Here is an 18115-nt window from a genome sequence, read left to right as displayed (position 1 = left end):
CACACCTCCCTGCCAAGACAATGATGTCTCAAGGCTTTAACTTTAAAAGACAAATATGAAATCTTACAAGCACAAAAAACAGAAAAAGAAACACAAAGAAGAATTTCTGTCCTGCTTCCTCAAAGACTGGTAGGGAGGTGGGGTGCATAGATCCCCATAAAAGTAAGAGAAACGGTGCCATGGCTGTCAGTGCATACATGGAGCGAGCCGAGAAATCTGTGGCTGTCAGAGGAAACCGTAGCTGGGCAGTTTGTCTGCAGAGTCTGACAGCTGCACGAATCACTCCAAGAGACACAAGACTGCAAGCTGATAAAAAAGCATTAACAAAAAGGTAGATCGTTTCAAAAGAGCAAGGCTTAAGGTGAAACTAACCAGTAAACTAAGTGATTCGTTTTAGGGACTGGAAAGTGTAATATTTCATGTGTTTATTATGAGATAAAATGGATAGAAAGACTTTGTAAAGGGAAAAGAGGTGCTCGCATTCAGCTGAGCTGCTCATCTTCTCTCGGAGAATTTCTTGTTCCGCAAGAGGGCAGGGGTAACAACAGGGAGCACTTGACTGTGACCCAGGCACTGTTCTAGAGCACATGATGATTATGCATTAATTCAGTCCTTTGGAATTGCCCTGATCTGGGGGGTGATTCTAAACATTTGAACAAGCTTGGCACTCAAGAGTCTGAGGACATTCACCTATTCGTTTTTTAAAAACTCTTTGTAAATAAGGAGGACCAAATCTTTATCTTTTCCTCACTATAAATGAAATTTACTCCATGATGTGGCATACTCTTTAACAGTTGTTTTCCATAGTTTGCTCAGTTCCACCAAGGCAGCTTTATATGAATCTTTTTTTTTCTTTTTTTCCACAATTTCAGACGAGTTCGATCCGGCAGTGGCATATCTGTCATCAGCTCGACTGCAGTCGATCAGAGGTTACCAGAGGAACCAGTTTTAGAAGATGAACAACAACAGCTAGAAAAGAAATTACCTGGTAAGGCCGTCTTTATGTTTGAGTTACATCATAGTAGAGATGTTCTACCTCTGAGGCAAAGATGGAGGTAAAAATAAATTTAGCTTCTGACATTCTTGCTGTGTTCCTTTAACTGACCTTAGTCCGAAAGGAGACACTCTTACTATGCTTTGGGATTCGAATATATGTAGAGAAATATGAACACTACGTACTTTGCTAATGTACCCTTATTCTAACTTTTAAATTGAAATCTGATTATTTACCACTAAACAAAAATTTCATAAATGTTATTTATAAAACACTCAAAATTGGTAACCTTAATAGTACTTGCTCAATCAGCTGTGTAGAAATAGAATGTGAAATTGCTTACAGTGTTTTCTCACGTTGTTATAAGAGAATTGGAAACTCCTTAATGACAGAAAGCTATTTTAAATTTAATATGAACCTATTTTTAAAAGCCCTCATTTACAATAATAAACCCATCACACTATTAAAATATTCTAAGGTGGCTAGAATTATTAATGATGAGATGATAATTGATACTAAGAAGCAAATGAAATTTATTATGGAGACTCTTTTTATTAAATACCTTGTCAGTGTCATGTCGCTGCATTTGAAGTGCTCAGTGGTTAATTGACCTGCTCAGGACACTAGCTCTTCCAGTTTCCTCTTCAAACTAAATTAGTTTTTGTTCTCTGATAAACTTCTTATTGAAAATGTTCTTGGGGGCGCCTGGGTGTCTCGGGGTGTTGAGCGTCCAGCTCTTGGTTTTGGCTCAGGTCATGATCTCATGGGTTGTGGGATTGAGCCCCGCATCAGGCTCTGCGCTCAGTGGGGAGTCTGCTTGAGATTCTCTCCCTCTGTCCCTCTCACTGCTTTTTCACTCTCTCTCTCTCTCAAAAAAAATAAATCTTTAAAAAAAATATGTTCTTTATGCAAAGCAGTGTGTTGAGTACAGTGAAGAATTTAAATATTAAAAACGTGGCCCTTACCCTCTAGAAGGTTATAATATGATTGAGGATTTAGGGCATCCAAACAATCATCAAAGCAGAATATAAGTGCAATAAATCTCTAAAGACAGTGTTATAGATGGAGAGCAGAGTGTACTGATGCTGGTTGGCATAGACTGGAAAGGCACGAGGTATGGATCTCTGTGGAGGACGTCACAGTTGTGTTGAGACTGAAGATGAATAGGGTCATTACAAGTGGAAAGGAAGAACATTTCAGGATGATCATAATGGGAATGAATGGGAATGAAGTCTCAGGCAAATAAGGACAGAATCCTTTGAATTTGTGATTTGCTTTTCCTCTTGGTGTTAAACATTCATTTAACGTTCTGAACAGGAAGTGACATCATCAGAGATTTTTGTTCATTCATTCCTTCTTTCAGTAGCCATTTATTATTTGCCTCCTATGTAGCAGAAATAGGGCCAGGTATTGGAACTAAGATGTGTAGGGACTTCCAGATATTTTCTAATTGAGGTAAAATTCACATAGCAGAAAATTGATCATTAAAAATACGCAATTCAGTGGCTTAGTTTGGGCTGCCATAATAACATACAGTAGTCTCGGTGGCTTGAATAGCAGAAATGAATTTCTCACAATTCTGGAGGCCATTAAGTCTATATTAGGGTGCCACCCAGTTTGGTTCCTGGTGAGGCTCTCTTTCTGGCATGCAGATGGCAGCCTTCTTTTATGTCCTCATATCACTTTTCCTTGATGTGTGTACCTGGGAAGAGAGAAGTAGAGAAAGTTCTCTCTTCCTCTTTTTGAGATTCACCCACAGCGTAGCTAGCGTGTATCATTACTTCAGTCTTTTCTGTGGTTGGGGGGACTTTGAGTTTTAAGATGGCGGAGTAAAACGGATGCTGCCTTCTGTGCAATCACTAAAGGAGCAAGAAGGACAAGAAAACCAAAATACGCTTGCCATGTTTGATCTCTCCTCCATGACTGTAATGTGTGAGGAACGTCTTTCTAAAGCTTGAAGGCCAAACGGGGAATGTAGGGGGAAGCCAAGAAAGGATGCTCACAGCCACGGATCTCAAGACAAAGTGAAGTGACAGTTCTTGAAATAGAGAACAATGGGAATGACGTGCTACACAGGCGGGCGATGAGAGATTCTCTTGTCTGGGGTTGGTTCCAAGGAGAAGCATGTGACGCAAACACGAAATTGGAGAGACACGCTGAAAACATAAGGGACATGGAGGGTGGGATTTTTTTAAAAATTTTATTTATTTATTTATTTTGAGAAGGGGAGAGAGCAAGAGCAAGTGGGTGCATGTGTGAGCTGCAGGGTGGTGGTGGTGCAGAGGAAGAGAGAGAATCTCAAGGAGACTGGCACGGAGCGTGGAGCCTGACACAGGTCTTGACCCCACGAACCTGAGATCATGACCTGAGCTGAAATCAAGAGTTGGAGTTCAACCGACTGTGCCACCCAAGAAGGAGCCCTTGGATTTTTTTTTCTTTTAAAAGGAAAATTAAATGGTTGTAAACAGAATGCTAACAAGGGTTAGAGAAAAAAGGATTGGCCTGGGAAATAAGGCAAAAATTCATAATTGGTGTTCTCAAAGAAGGAAACTGAAAAATGGATTAGAAAAAATAATTTACGGAATGGTATCTCCATACTGATTAGGACACAGTTTGTTCTTCATTATGGAACACAGGATGCTCACCTTCCTACCTCTGCTTGCCAAAATCGTCTTATTTACCAGCTAAGAGGAGAGAGGGAGGGAGGGAGAGATGGGGGTCAGTTGCTTCATCAGGGTGATGGAGAAGGAAAAGCATAGAGTAATATCGAAGGAAAGGAGGTTGGTGGTGATGCAGAGCTGCTGTTCTAGAAAGATTATAAGTTGAGGGGAGAGTATGTTAGCAATGAATTTAGGATTTTTTGAAAGTGAGATAGAATTGGTATATAGTATTAGTTTCAGGTGTACAACATAATTCAATGTTACACACACTGCAGAATGATCGCTACAGTTAAGTCTGGTGTTACTGTGGTCACCATACAGTTGACCCCCTTCACCCTCTCCACCCACCCTCAAACTCCCTTTCCCTCTGATAACCACCATTTTGTTTCTGTGTCTGCGTTTTGTTTTTTAGATTCCATATGTAAGTGAAATCATATTGTATATGGCTTTGTCTGTTTGACTTATTTTATTTAGCATAATACCCTCAGAGTTCATCCCTGTTGTCTCAATGGCAAGATTTCCTTCTTTTTTATGGCTGAGTAATAATGCATGTATATATACCACGTTTTCTTTATCCAGTCATCCATCGATTCACACTTAGGTTGTTTCCATGTCTTGGCTATTGTAAACAATGCTGTAATGATATCTTTTGGAATTAATACGTTTATTTTCTTCGGGTAAATACCCAGAAGTAGAATAGGTGGTAGGTGGGTCTTACGGCAGTTTTTGTTTGTTTGTTTGTTTAATATTTTGAGGGACTTCTCTACTGTTTTTCTGTTCTTCTGTTGGGGCTGCACCAGTTTACATTCCTAACTGTGGGAGGGCCCCCTTTTCTCCACAGCCTCTCCAACACTTGTTATTTCTTGTCTTTTTGGTAATAGTCGTTCTGACAGGTGTGAGACGACATCTCATTGTGATTTTGATTTGCAGTTGCCTGATGATGAGTGATGTTGAGCATCTTTTCATGCCTGTTAGCTGTCTGTATGGCCTCTTTGCAAAAATGTCTGTTCAGATCCTCTGCCCATTTATTTATTTATTTAAGTTTTTAAAATTTATTTAAGTAATCTCGTGTCTAGTGTGGGGCTCAAACTCATTGCATGCTCCTCTGAGCCGGCCGGGTGCCCCAGCCTCTGCCCATATTTTAACCAGATTGTTTTTTGTTGAGTTGTATGAGCTTTTTTTAAAATATATTTTGGATATTAGCCTGTTATCAGATATATGATTTGCAGATTTCTTCTCCCTTCAGAAGGTTGCCTTCTTCTTTTGTTGATGATTTCCTTCACTATGCAGAAGCTTTATACTTTGACATAATCCCATGTGTTTATTTTTATTGTTACTGCCTTTGGAGTCCTTTCCAAAAAGCAGTGTTCCACGAGCACCGTCAGTGAGTTTACTGCCTATGTTTTCTTCTAGGAGTCTTATGGTTTAGGTCTAACATTCACATCGTTAATCTGTTTTGAGCCAATTTTTGTGTTGGTGCGAGAAGAAAGTGGTCCAGTGTCATTCTTCTGCATGTGGTAGGTGCCTGGCACCATTTATTGCAAAGACTTTCCTTTCCCCGTTGTATTTTCTTGCCTTATTTGTTGTAAATTAATTGACCATTTAAGCATGGGTTAGTTTCTGGGCTGTCTAATCTGTTCCATTGATCTGTGTCTGTTTTTATACCAATAATAATGTTTTGATTACTATAGCTTTTTAGTATAGTTTGAAATCAGGAGCATGATAGCTCTAGGTTTGTTCTTCTTTCTCTCAGGACTGCTTTGGCTATTTGTGGTCTTTTGTGGTTCTATATAAATTTTAAAATTATTTTAATTCTGTGAAAAATGCCATTGGAATTTTGATAGGAGCTGCATTGAATTTATAGTTTGCTCTGGTTAGTGTGGACATTTTAACAATATTAATTCTTTTTTTAAAAAAATTTATTTATTTGGTAGAGAGAGAGAGCGCGCACAAGCAGGGGGAGTAGCAAGCAGAAGGAGAGGGAGAAGCGGGCTCCCCACTGAGCAGGAGCCGATGCGGGGCTCAATCCCAGGACCCTGGGATCATGACCTGAGCCAAAGGCAGACGCTTAACCGACTGAACCACCCAGGTGTCCCTTAACAATATTAATTCTTCCAGTCCAATTCTGATCATGGAATACTTTTCCATTTAATTATGTCTTCATTTTCTTTCATCAGCGTCTTATAGTTTTCAGTGTACCGGTCTTTCCCCATCTTGGTTAAATTTATTCCTAGGTATTCTTTCTGATGCCATTGTAAGTGGGATTGTTTTCTTAATTCTCCTTCTGCGAGTTCATTATTAGTCTATAGAAATGTAACCAATTTCTGTATATTGATGTTGTATCCTGCAGTTTTACTGAAGTATTTCTTCTAAAAGATTTCTGGTGTCAAAAAAATAGTTTTTTGGTGTCGTTCTGCTTATCCATGAGGCACAGGCAGGACAGAAGCTTGGGGAGTTCTGGTTGGCGTTTATACTACACCTTTCAAATGTGCCATTGAATTTTCCTTTGAAATAGTATGTTGCAGATCAGGACTTTTCAACGTTTTTCTGTTTCTCATTTTTCAAGTAACATTTGAAGATAAGAAGCGTGAGAATTTTGAACGTGGCAATCTGGAACTGGAGAAACGGAGACAAGCGCTCTTGGAGCAGCAGCGCAAAGAGCAAGAGCGCCTGGCGCAGCTGGAGCGCGCCGAGCAGGAGCGCAAAGAGCGGGAGCGCCAGGAGCAGGAGCGCAAACGGCAACTGGAGTTAGAGAAGCAACTGGAAAAGCAACGGGAACTAGAACGTCAGAGAGAGGAGGAGAGGAGGAAAGAAATCGAGAGACGAGAGGTCAGTAGCTATGGAGCCCACCATGAGCACATGTACTCTTGCTCCCCTTCTTTCTTAGTTACTCAAGTGATCGATGAATGCAGTCTTTTTTTTTTTCTTTTTATATTATAGTTCAGTAGTTTTCGTTTATTCACAAAGTTGTGTGACAAGCACCACTGTCTAATTCCAGAGCATTTTCCTCCCTCAAAAAGCAACTTCTTACCCATAAAGCAGTTACTCCCCACCCCTTCTCCTCCCAGTGCTCAGCAGCCACTGATTGACTTCCTGTCTCTATAGGTTGGCCTCTGGTGAACATTTCATATACGTGGAATCGTACAATATGTGACCTTTTGTGTCTCGTTTCCACTTAGCATGTTTTCAAGTCCCAAGCTGTAGCATGAATCAATACTTTATTCCTTTTGCTGACTGAATAATAATCCATTACACAAATGTACCACATTGTATTTATCCATTCATCCATTGATGGATGTTTGAGTTGTTTTGGACATTCTTGACTATTATGAATAATGTTGCTAAGAACATTCATGGTCAGGCTTTTGATAATACAGTCTCGTAACAATCCATTGATATTAGTTAAGAATTTTTCAGAATTTTTTCTCTACATTTATATAGGTATGTAGAAATATTAAAGGTTATATGGTGGAGACAGTGGGGGTTTAGTGCAATTTTTTTTTAACCCCTGTAGTGGGCTTATACTAATTGTTCTGTGCCCTTTTTTTTCCACTTTAAAAAGTGTAGGAAATAGTCACTATATTTGATGGAAGGCCTCATAAATTTGGCGCCACACCAGGATAGGAGCTAAGCCAATCTTTCGTCTGAATTTCCAACTTTAGCATATTGTTGCAGAAGCAGTGCCATGATTCTTTTGTGTGAATGAAATATATTATATATGGGAGATTTTTCTCTATAAAAACACAATACTTTGGTTTCATCTTCTGTTATGGCGTCAGAAAACTTAGAGCAATAAGCCGCTCTTTATTCAGGAAGACACAAACAGATACTAACAGGGTTTTAATTTCCAGAACAGACGGCCAAAAGATAGACCACTTTCCCTTTCTCGATGTTTTGCTTTGTTTTTGTAAAGACACTTTAGAATATTTATTCAGAATTACTCAGTAGTCATTTACCATGTGCCAGGCATCGGTAGTCTCTAGAGTGGTTGTGCGTTAGGAACTTCACCTGTCCTCCAGGCCCAAAGGGTAGTTGGAGGACAGGTACCTAAGAAGCAATTATAGTAAAGAGTGCCAGGTGCTCTGGATGTGTTTTTACCCCGCGGCCATCAGAATCAGTTTTAAAGAGAGGACAGGGACGCCTGGGTGGCTGTCATTTAAGCAGCTACCTTTGGCTCATGTCATGATCCCAGAGTCCCACGTCAGGCTCCTTGCTCAGTGGGGAGCCTGCTTCTCCCTCTCCCTCTGCCTGCTCCTCGCTCTGCTTGTGCTCTCTCTCTCTCTGTCAAATAAATAAATGAAATCTTTTAAAAAAATGAAGAGAGTGGACATTCCCACAGAAATTATGGAAGCTTCTGTGTTAAAAGAAAATGAATGATGCGGGGGTGGGGAGCTGCAAACTTTTAAAACTTGGGATAAGTAATTTCTCACAGAGGAAAGTTTTTGTTTGGGGGGCTGTTTTTTTAAGTCTTTTTTTTTTTTTTTTTTTTTTTTTTTTTTTTTTTTTTTTTGGTGTTGTTCTAGGGGCCTTAGTTTGACTTTACTAGATTAAAGACATTTTTCTTGCTCTTTATGAGTCAGTAAATGAGAAAGTTGGTTTTTTTTTTATCACTTCAAACATTCTTGAAGGCATAAACAATCGAATTCCAATGATGAAATGAATCCTGTGTGTCCTCATCTTATCTAACTATAATAGCTTTTCTAAATATTCCCTTTTTCCCATAGAAGGAATACTATATTTGTATAAATTTTGTTTTTGCTGTTTTGTAATAGAAGTTCTTGGGGCGCCTGGGTGGCACAGAGGTTGGGCGTCTGCCTTCGGCTCAGGGCGTGATCCCGGCGTTATGGGATCGAGCCCCACATCAGGCTCCTCCGCTATGAGCCTGCTTCTTCCTCTCCCACTCCCCCTGCTTGTGTTCCCTCTCTCGCTGGCTGTCTCTATCTCTGTCAAATAAATAAATAAAATCTTTAAAAAAAAAAAAAAAAAGAAGTTCTTGCAACGTGTGTAACATTTTATCCCTAAAAGAAAAGACTTCCTGGATGTTACATTTATTAAGAGACATTGTATCATGTCAGGACTAAAAAATTAATAAGTTGTCTGTTTGTAAATGCCACAGGCTGCAAAGCGAGAACTTGAAAGGCAACGACAACTTGAATGGGAACGGAATCGAAGACAAGAACTACTCAATCAAAGAAACAAAGAACAAGAAGACATAGTTGTACTGAAAGCAAAGAAAAAGACTCTGGAATTTGAATTAGAAGCTCTAGTGAGTCAAGTTTGATTATGCTTTGGAAATACAGTTGACCCTTGAACAACATGGGGCTTATGGGTGCAGAACCTATGCAGTCAGAGCACTTTGTATAACTTTTGACTCCCCTAATACTTAACTGCTCATAGCCTACTGTGGACCAGAAGCCTTACTGATAACATAAACAGTTAGTTGACACATATGTGTCATATACTGTTTTCTTACAATAAAGTAAGTTAGAAGTAAGAAGTTATTATTCAAGTCATAAAGAAGCGAACATACATTGACAGTACTGCACTGTTATTTATTGAAAAAAATCCATGTGTAAGTGGACCCGTGTGGTTCAAACTCGTGTTGTTCAAGGGTCGACTGTCTTCTAACCCTGAACCATTAAAACTGGTAATAACAATAATAATTTTTCATTTGGTAAAGAATGATAAAAAGCATCAACTAGAAGGAAAACTTCAAGATATCAGGTGTCGACTGACCACGCAAAGGCAAGAAATTGAGAGTACAAACAAATCCAGAGAGTTGAGAATTGCTGAAATCACCCACCTACAGCAACAATTACAGGTGAGCAAATATATCCCTTAAATGCTTTTAGGCTTACAAGCCCTGCTTTTCCTCTCATTCATTTCACTCATTTATTCCTACAAGCATCCAGCATCTACCATGTATTAGGTGCTGGGAGTCGAAGATGAAGTAGACAAAAGTCTGAAAAGTAGGCTGTCAAGTAAACAAACTCAATACATGTTTGCTGAGCACTGCTGAGTGCCAGGCCAGGGGCTCTCAGAAGCACTGAGGGTCCAGCAGTAAACAGGAAAGATGAGAACCCTGCCTTCATGGAGCCTTTTATTTGCAGGGCAGACGGACACTAACAAAAAAAGTCAGGTGTGTACTCTATTATGAAAAGTGCCCCAGAGAGTGACGAGGAAAAGAGTCCTGGGGAGAAGGAGGATAGTAGTTTTGTTTGTTTTTAATATTTTGTTTTTAAGTAATCTCGACACCCAACGTAGGGCTTGAACTCATAACCCTGAAGAGTTGCACACTCCACTGACTTAGCCAGCCAGGTGCCCCAAGGGCAGTATTTTTATTTTATTTTTTTTAAGATTTATTTATGTATTCATTCATTCATTCATTTGGGGAGAGACAGGGTAAGAATCTCAAGCAGACTCCGCACTGAGCACAATGCCTGACACAGGGCTTGATCTCATGACCCCAAGATCATGATCTGAGCCAGAACCATGAGTTTTGGATGCTCAACAGACTGAGCCCCCCAGGACCCCCATTGAGTGCAGTATTTTAAATTAGGTGGTGAGGACAGGCTTCTCGGTGAGGGTCCCATCTGAGCAAAGACTTGAAAGAGAAGCAGCGATGTTTTATGGCTGTCTGGCAGAGCAAGCTGAGGGTGGGGAGACAGCAGTGTGACCATTGTGACGTTGTACCTGTGTTTGGGATGTGGTTATAGCAAGGAGACCACTGTGGTTGCAGCTGGCGGGGATTGGATTATGTAGGACCTGTAGTTCACTCATGAGACTGGCTTTACTGTGATTGTCACAATAAGGAGGTGCAGTTCAGTATTCTAGGGGGAGTTCCAGAGATAGATGGATAGCAAATAGTTGGGAACATAATGGAATGCTATACACAGTTCTACTTTCATTTTATTATGTATCCAAAGTTGACCACCGAGTTGCCATTATATCACCTGGCTCAGTTTCAACTTGTTGAGCTGGGGGTGGGGCTCAGATTCATGTAGATACTGTTCTGTGTATCATCATGAAAGTTGACCATTTTTGAAGTTTGTGATTTTTCTCAGCCTGATGATGTTGAGATTTATCCATATTTCTGAGCAAATCAATAGTTTGTTCCATTTCATCACTGAGTCGTATTTCCCTGTTTATCCATTCACCCGACATTTGATTGACATTTAGGTTCTTTCCACTTTGAGACTCTTTTGTGTTAAACTGCAATGAGTATTTAATTACAAGTCTTGATGTGGAAATATGTTTTATTTCTCTTGGTTTAATTTTAGGAGTGGCATTAATGTGTCACATAAATATATGCTTAACCCTATAGGAAACTGTCAAACTGGTTGTACCATTTTACATTCTCCCCAGCAGTGTGTGAGTGCTTCAGTACTATGTTGAATAGAAATGGTAAGAGTCTTGATCTTAAGGGGAAAGCATTCAATTTCTGACCATTAAGTATGATGTTAACTATAGATTTATTTTTTTTTAAGATGTCCTTTTTCAAGTTAGGGATTTTTCTCCTGTTCCTTTTTTGCTGAGGGTTTTTTAAATCATGAAATGGGTGCTAAATCGGGTCATAATTTTTTTTTCACATCTACTGAGATGTTTACATGTTTTTTTCTCTTTATTTTGTTCATATGGTGATTTACGTTGATTAAAACTTGAATGTTAAGCCAACTTCCCATTCCTTAGATAAGCCATACTTGGTCATGGTGTATTACCGTTTAAAAAAATATTTTACTTGATTCAGTATGCTATTTTTAAATATCTTTTAATTTAAATTCTTGAAAGATATTGGTTTATAGTTTTCTTGTAATGTCTTTATCCTGTTTTGGTATCAGGGTAATAAATAAGACAATCGCTGGAGAGTATTCCTTCCTTCTCCATTTTCTAAAAGTGTTTGTGTTGAAATGGTATTTTTCCTTTAAATTTTCATTCATCAGTGAAGCCATCTGGGCCTAGAGTCTTTTTTGTGGTAGGATTTTAATAGCAAAGTGTAGTTAGTAGATACAGAGGTGTTTAGATTTTCTGTTTCTTCTTGAGTCTGATGATTTGTATCTTTGAATTTTTTCATTTCATCTAAATTGTCAAATTTATTTGTATAGAGTTGTTTGCAATATTCTGTTAATTCTTTGCAAGTCTGTAGTATCTGTAGTGATGTCACTTCTTTCATTCCTGATCATGGGAATCTGTATCTTCTCTCCCCCTTCAACCTTACCTCCTTTTTCCCTTCCTCTCCTTTCCCCTCTTCCTCTTCTCCATCAATCTAGCTAGAAGTTTATTGATTTCATTAATTTTTTTTTAAATAAGCTTTTGGTTGTATTGATTTTTCTCTATGGTATATCTGTTTGCTGTTTCATTTACTTATGCTCTTTATTATTTCCTTCCATCTACTAATTTTGAATTTAATTTGCTTTTTTCTACCTTCATAAAAAGGAAGGTTAGATTATTGAATTTGGACCTTTTTTAATTTTATGATGTAAACATTTTATTAAGGTATAAATTTCCTTCTAAGCATTTTCATAGCCATATTGCACAACTTTTTTTTTTTTTTAAGATTTTATTTATTTATTTATTTGACAGAGAGAGACAGCCAGCAAGAGAGGGAACACAAGCAGGGGGAGTGGGAGAGGAAGAAGCAGGCTCATAGCAGAGGAGCCTGATGTGGGGCTCGATCCCAGAACGCGGGGATCACGCCCTGAGCCGAAGGCAGACGCTCAACCGCTGAGCCACCCAGGCGCCCCTGCACAACTTTTTAATGTGTTTTCATATCCATTCAGTTCAAAATCTTTTTTATTTTCTTGGTCATTTCTTCTTTGATGGGTTATTTAGAATTATGCTACTTAGTTTCTAAATATTTTGATTGTTTTCCATATCTTGCTGATTTCTGATTTATGTTACAAGCTGTGAGCATACTCTGTATGATTTCAATTATTTTTAATCTTTGTAAGTTTACTGAGACTTATTTTATGGCTTAGAATATGATTGTTGGTGACTATTTTATGTGCAGTTGTAAAGAATATGTACTCTGTTATAGTTGGGTGGAGTGTCTCATAAATATCAGAGCAAATTGATTCATGGTGTTTTTTGTGTTTCCTATGTCCTTACTGATTTTGTGACCTCTTCCAGCTGCTGCCAGAGGATGTTGAAATCCCTATCATTGTAAATTTTTCCTTTTTCCTTCCAGTTCTGTCAGTTATTGTTTCATTTGCTTTGAAGTCCTAATCAATTTGAGATATTAGGATATGACCTATACTGTAAATAGTATCAGATGTTCACTGCTAGAAATTGTTTGAACGTATTAAAAAGTGCATATACCTTTTAAAGTATATTCTTCTATATGGTAATTTTTTTATATGTCTTTCATTAACTATGAGAAGTTTCATAAAATATTCTCTTGGAAAATTTAGGAGTGAAGGCCACGTGTTTATTATCTCATTGAATGCACTATGACCACATTTTTTATTATTTAAGATTGATACTTAGTATGTTCACTTATTGATAATAAAATACAAATTAGGGTTCCTGACAAAGTAGTGAAGTGAAAAATAATACATGGTTTGAAGAAGGCCAGGTATATCATAGGCTATGAGATACTGGTTCCTTTCCCTTACTGTTATTAGCAGATACTTACTGTGCAGATGAGTCAGGTAACCCTTCATGTTGGTTTATAACTTATTTTAGAAACTTAAGATTTGCATTTAAAAGTGATGTTTATATAAGTTAAATAGTCTCAGTGATCTGAGCTAGGTTTCATCTTGATGTGTCATTGTTTGTCTTGGTAAAGGAAAGAAACTTTGGGGTTGGGTAAGAGGCCTTTCCTTAATTTAGGGAGGAGACTAGGAGAAGCTCAGTTGGCTGGGCCTTTTTGGGGAAACAAGCTGAATTGTATATTCTGTTTTATCCAGATTTGGGGAAACGGGTGTGGTGTGGATTATTCATATGAGAAGATGCTTCCAGATCTTCTCTGTTGAGCTCTATCTCCTATTCAGACTTGTGGCACACAAAGCTTTATTGCATACAAGCCAGTCTGAATCTAAGGATGGTTGTTCCAAAAAAGACCACTTCTTAGCCTCTGATAAAAATTTTCAATTAAGGCATTTTTATTTTCTCAAACCAAAAACCAATGCATAGAGATTTTTTTCAAGTTTTTATTTAAATTCCACTTAGTTAACATACAATGCTTATTAGTTTCAGGTGTAGAATTTAGGGATTCATCACATACAACACCCAGTGCTCATCACAGGTGCCCCCTTAATGAGATTTTTTTAAATCAAGGTAAAAATGAAAGTCAAGTTATTCTCAGCTGGAAAGGCTGTCATTTTTCCGAACTGTGTAGAAACTGTATAGGATAATCTCAGCTGAACTTAAGCAAATACAGTGCTTGACAGGTCATCCATGAAAACTCCAGATAGCCTTTCACAGTGTGGGTTAGTTTTTTTCTTATATCAGGTAAAAAACTGTTGGTTCAAGACTTTTGTGTACCTGTTTAAAATTATAGGTCCATTCTCAGTGGTGGAAAAACATACATGGCAGCCAAGCTTCTGTCGTTAGAAATCTCGTCTTGATTTCTCTTTCCATCTTCAGGTGTGTGGTAAACCTCAGTTCAGTCCTATTATGTATCGCAGTTCAGAGTAGAGTAGTTCCTATGCAAACTACGCAGTTGGTATACGAACAACAGAGTCACTGCATTTACATTTGATCCTTTCAAACGTAAGTGCAAGGGAGAGATCGATACTTTCGGTTTTCTCTGCTGAGTTGTACTTAAAGTACATTTTTGAAAGCTTATAAATAGGCAGCAAGTCAAAAAAAATTTATGAAATCTCAAGGGAGCTATAACTGTCTTAACTTCATTTCGATGAAAAGCATTTGGCAAATAGTTAATTGCTTGTCAAAAAAAGCAAGAAGTACCTGACTGGTGATTAAATGCAGTTTCTACATATAGGATTTGGGATGAGATGGGATGAGTCTTTGATGGACGAGAAAACGGACTTCTGTCAGCCTGTATGTGGAATGCAGACATGGTAGTTTTCCCTGTCACGTCATTGTTGTTTTCCTCCTTCTCTCCTAGGAGGCTCAGCAAATGCTCGGAAGACTTATTCCAGAAAAACAGATACTCAATGACCAGCTCAAGCAAGTTCAACAGAACAGTTTGCACAGTAGGTGTTTGCTTTAAAGTTGGCCTTTTCCTTTTCATTTGGCCCAACTTTCCTTCCGTGAAATGAGAACATTAAAAACCATTTTCCTCCTTGCCAGTTTGCTTTTCTCATCTTGCAATGGTTTTCTAAAACAGGAGATTCACTTCTCACACTCAAAAGAGCCTTAGAAGCAAAAGAACTAGGTCGGCAGCAGCTACGAGACCAACTGGATGAAGTTGAGAAAGAAACCAGATCGAAACTACAGGAGATTGATATTTTCAATAATCAGCTGAAGGTAACCATTCTCTGCGTTCCCACATATACGTCCTACCCTTTAGTTTTTCTACTGGCCAGATGATGAGTTTTGTTACTTAATTCCGGGGAGAAAACTGTATGAGGCTGGCTTGTCAGCCTTCCTGCAGACCTTCATACTTACAGATGAATAGTACACAGTCCAAATTGCACTTTTCTCTTAAACATCTAAAGGTGAATTTGGCATCTGTAAATCAAAGTGAGTGAGTGGCCCCCACACGATGTCCGTCTTTAACCGGAATGGCATTTTTCTACATCTCCATCCTTTTGTCTGTTGGTAACTACATCAAGTTGAAGTCCGAAAGCAAGGCTCCCAAAGAGTCTGTCTTTTATTCTTTGAAGACTGATAAAAAGGGATTGTTTTCTCTCTTTTAAAACTAAGAATTTTCTGCCACTTCTGACCTTTAAGATTGTTCTCGAAGGTAAATCTTTATTTTGTTACCTCGCATTTTAAAATGTTATTGTTTAATGGAGTATCGCTTTTGTCTCAGTGACAAAAGTGGTGTATGGTTTTGTCACATTTACGTGGTAAAATTCAGGAAAATGCCAGCGCTCCTAGGGGATGTGAAAGTGGTTATGGCAGCTTCCTTTGGGTTTGGTGCCTTTGGTTTAACCTCACAACTTGACCATCTTAAGACCGTTGACTCTTACAATAGAACCAGAATGCAAGCAGTTAATGTCCTACTAACAGTGAGCACGTGCACTGTCGATTTAAGTAAATATAGGAGTTTTTAATCAGTTATGTTCTTAATAAGAAATGGCCTTCCCACTTTTTTTCAAATACTGTTTCATTTTCCATCTCAAAATCCTTTATACTTAACTCTGGCTAATTTTGCTTTTGGCACTGGAAAAAGGAAAACCCCTTTATTATTAAAAATAGGAAAAGATTGGAAAGCATATTTGTGATTTTTAGTGGGCCTTTGAATTGAGATTCTAGGCCAAATTGTTCAGACATCTGAGTTTGAGTTATTTTTGCTTGTTTTTCCCCCCAGAGTAATAGGTAATGAAATTTTCTCAATTGTACAATACCAGGCAAGTGTTCTTAGGGGACATATTATTTGAGCCAACTTAGTGCTTTTCTTTGCTTTCATTCTTACACGGAATCTATGTTCGTGTGTGTGTGTGTGAGAGTGTGTGAGTGTGTGTGTGTGTGTGTGTACATAGGTACGCCCCACACTTGTACATACTTGATTATATGAGATATGTGAGTCCTGGAAGTAGAGCTGTGAGTTCTCTATCTCAAGACTAAACACAGTAAAAATGCTCACATTAACTCTCACTGTGACTTGTCACTGTCTCAAGCAAGAAGAACATGATCACAGTGCTTTTTAGTAGTCCCTTGGAGCACAAACGGTTAAATATTGGGCTCTCTTCTGAACCCAGGCAGTAGCCCAGATTTCTGCCCTAATCTTAAGATTCCATTTTCTTGCAATTTGACTCTCAAAGCAAAGTTCATGTATTAGAGGATGACACTGCCGTGGGTGATTTTTCCCAAATGCCTAGCCTATTTATGGAACGTTTGGCCTGTTGGAATGCTGTTGCCATTGCCGAAGAGAACTCCCTGCCGAGGTGGCGTGAGTCCCTCTTCCTGTGTGTCATGCTGCCTCGACTTAGAGCTGCTGACACAAAGGCTACGTCAGCCCATCCTTCCACTTTATTCCTTTCCCCAAGTGTACTCATTTTTAAATAAGAACATTGCTGTCTGTCTTCATTTTTATTTTGGTTTTCCATTATTAACTTTAAGTTTAATATAGAGAATGAAAAATGATGAGCCAGTACAGCTTTATTGTTTTATTTAACAGCCGATTTGGAGGCCTTAACAAATACGTTTTAGTGCCTTACAGTGATTATTTCTAGTATTTCTCTCCTGTCTGGTGAAACAAAAGCAGGAATGGTTAAATTGAAGCATCGAAAAATTTATAATTTGATCGAGACAACTCTAGAGGCAGATTTAAGATTTAGTCTCTCGAGTATGTCCTGCCTCCTTTCCTTTGTTGTAGTCACGTTGGAAAATAGGAGGCATTTTCCCCCTGACTTTAGAGCGCGCATTCATCAGTAACTATCATTCTCGTATGATGAGACAGACCAGGAGAACCAGCATTCTGACCCCTGGGGTTTCCTCAGTGCCTCTCTTGATATATATCAGTGCCTTTACAGCATTCGCACTGATGATGCAAGAATTACTTCTGTCTTGCTGGGAGTGAAACCTTGGCGATTGCCCAGTCATTTCACACATCTTATCTGATGGTGTGAACTTGCTACACCCAAAACCTCCCCCTCCCAGAAGGAGACCAGCAGGAGAGGACAGAAGAAAAAGTAGGACTTGGCAGTTTTATTTTATATTCATGTAGATTGTTCCCCAAGAGAAAGCTGTAATTCACTCATTATCGGCTAGTGTGGTGACACGGTAGAAGGACCTTACGGCATGCAGAATTTTAAAGTGAGTTGACCAGGGCATTAAACCTATATTTGGTGGCTGGCTCCACAAACGAGGATTCCAGTTAACAAACACCAGTTCCGTGTTTCTTTGGTAGACAACTACTTGTAATAAGTTACTGGCTTCAAACTGCAAACTCAAAGTCATGTCTAGTCCCCAGATTCTGGGGGTATAAAACCGTGATCAGGATGTCTTAAATGTATTTAGTTTCTTTGTAGAAGAGTTTAGAGAGTGGGTATGTTTTATCATCCCCCCACCCTTTTTTTTTTTAAACATACAGTCTGATTTAGTCCTTTCTACCAAGTGGCTAGTTCAGATTCATTCTTCTTTTAGGAGTCTCTCCTTTTTCTTCACTTGAGGAAGAATTACATTCCTACTTCCTTACCTAAGACCTGTTAACCAATGATGGAAGTTCCCAAGTCATTAATGAAAGAGGAAAAAGATTACTTTTGCAGTCAGGTTAACAGGTATATGTTTTATACAGGTAGCAACATATTGAAAACAGTAAAGCATATTTACAATTACAGTTGTGTTTTAAACAGCTCCGGATTCAGGGATATGAAACATAAGGTCTCTA

General features: G+C 38.6%; 1 protein-coding gene across 9 annotated transcripts in view; it reads left to right on the top strand.

The window, feature by feature from the left end:
• ITSN1 (intersectin 1) overlaps positions 1–18115 on the top strand; it is a 205336-nt gene that overhangs the window by 98543 nt on the left and 88678 nt on the right. For all 9 annotated transcript variants that reach the window (XM_040621007.1, XM_040621006.1, XM_040621004.1 and 6 more), the window contains 6 exons: positions 873–988; positions 6221–6483; positions 8771–8920; positions 9335–9475; positions 14723–14810; positions 14945–15084. In XM_040621007.1, coding sequence (XP_040476941.1) covers positions 873–988; positions 6221–6483; positions 8771–8920; positions 9335–9475; positions 14723–14810; positions 14945–15084 — 898 coding nt within the window. The remainder of the gene's footprint in view (positions 1–872; positions 989–6220; positions 6484–8770; positions 8921–9334; positions 9476–14722; positions 14811–14944; positions 15085–18115) is intronic.

This window comes from Ursus maritimus, unplaced genomic scaffold, assembly GCF_017311325.1.
Source record: "Ursus maritimus isolate PB19 unplaced genomic scaffold, ASM1731132v1 scaffold_4, whole genome shotgun sequence".
Taxonomy (NCBI): Eukaryota; Metazoa; Chordata; class Mammalia; order Carnivora; family Ursidae; genus Ursus; species Ursus maritimus.
This window is presented reverse-complemented; position numbering and strand designations above follow the sequence as displayed.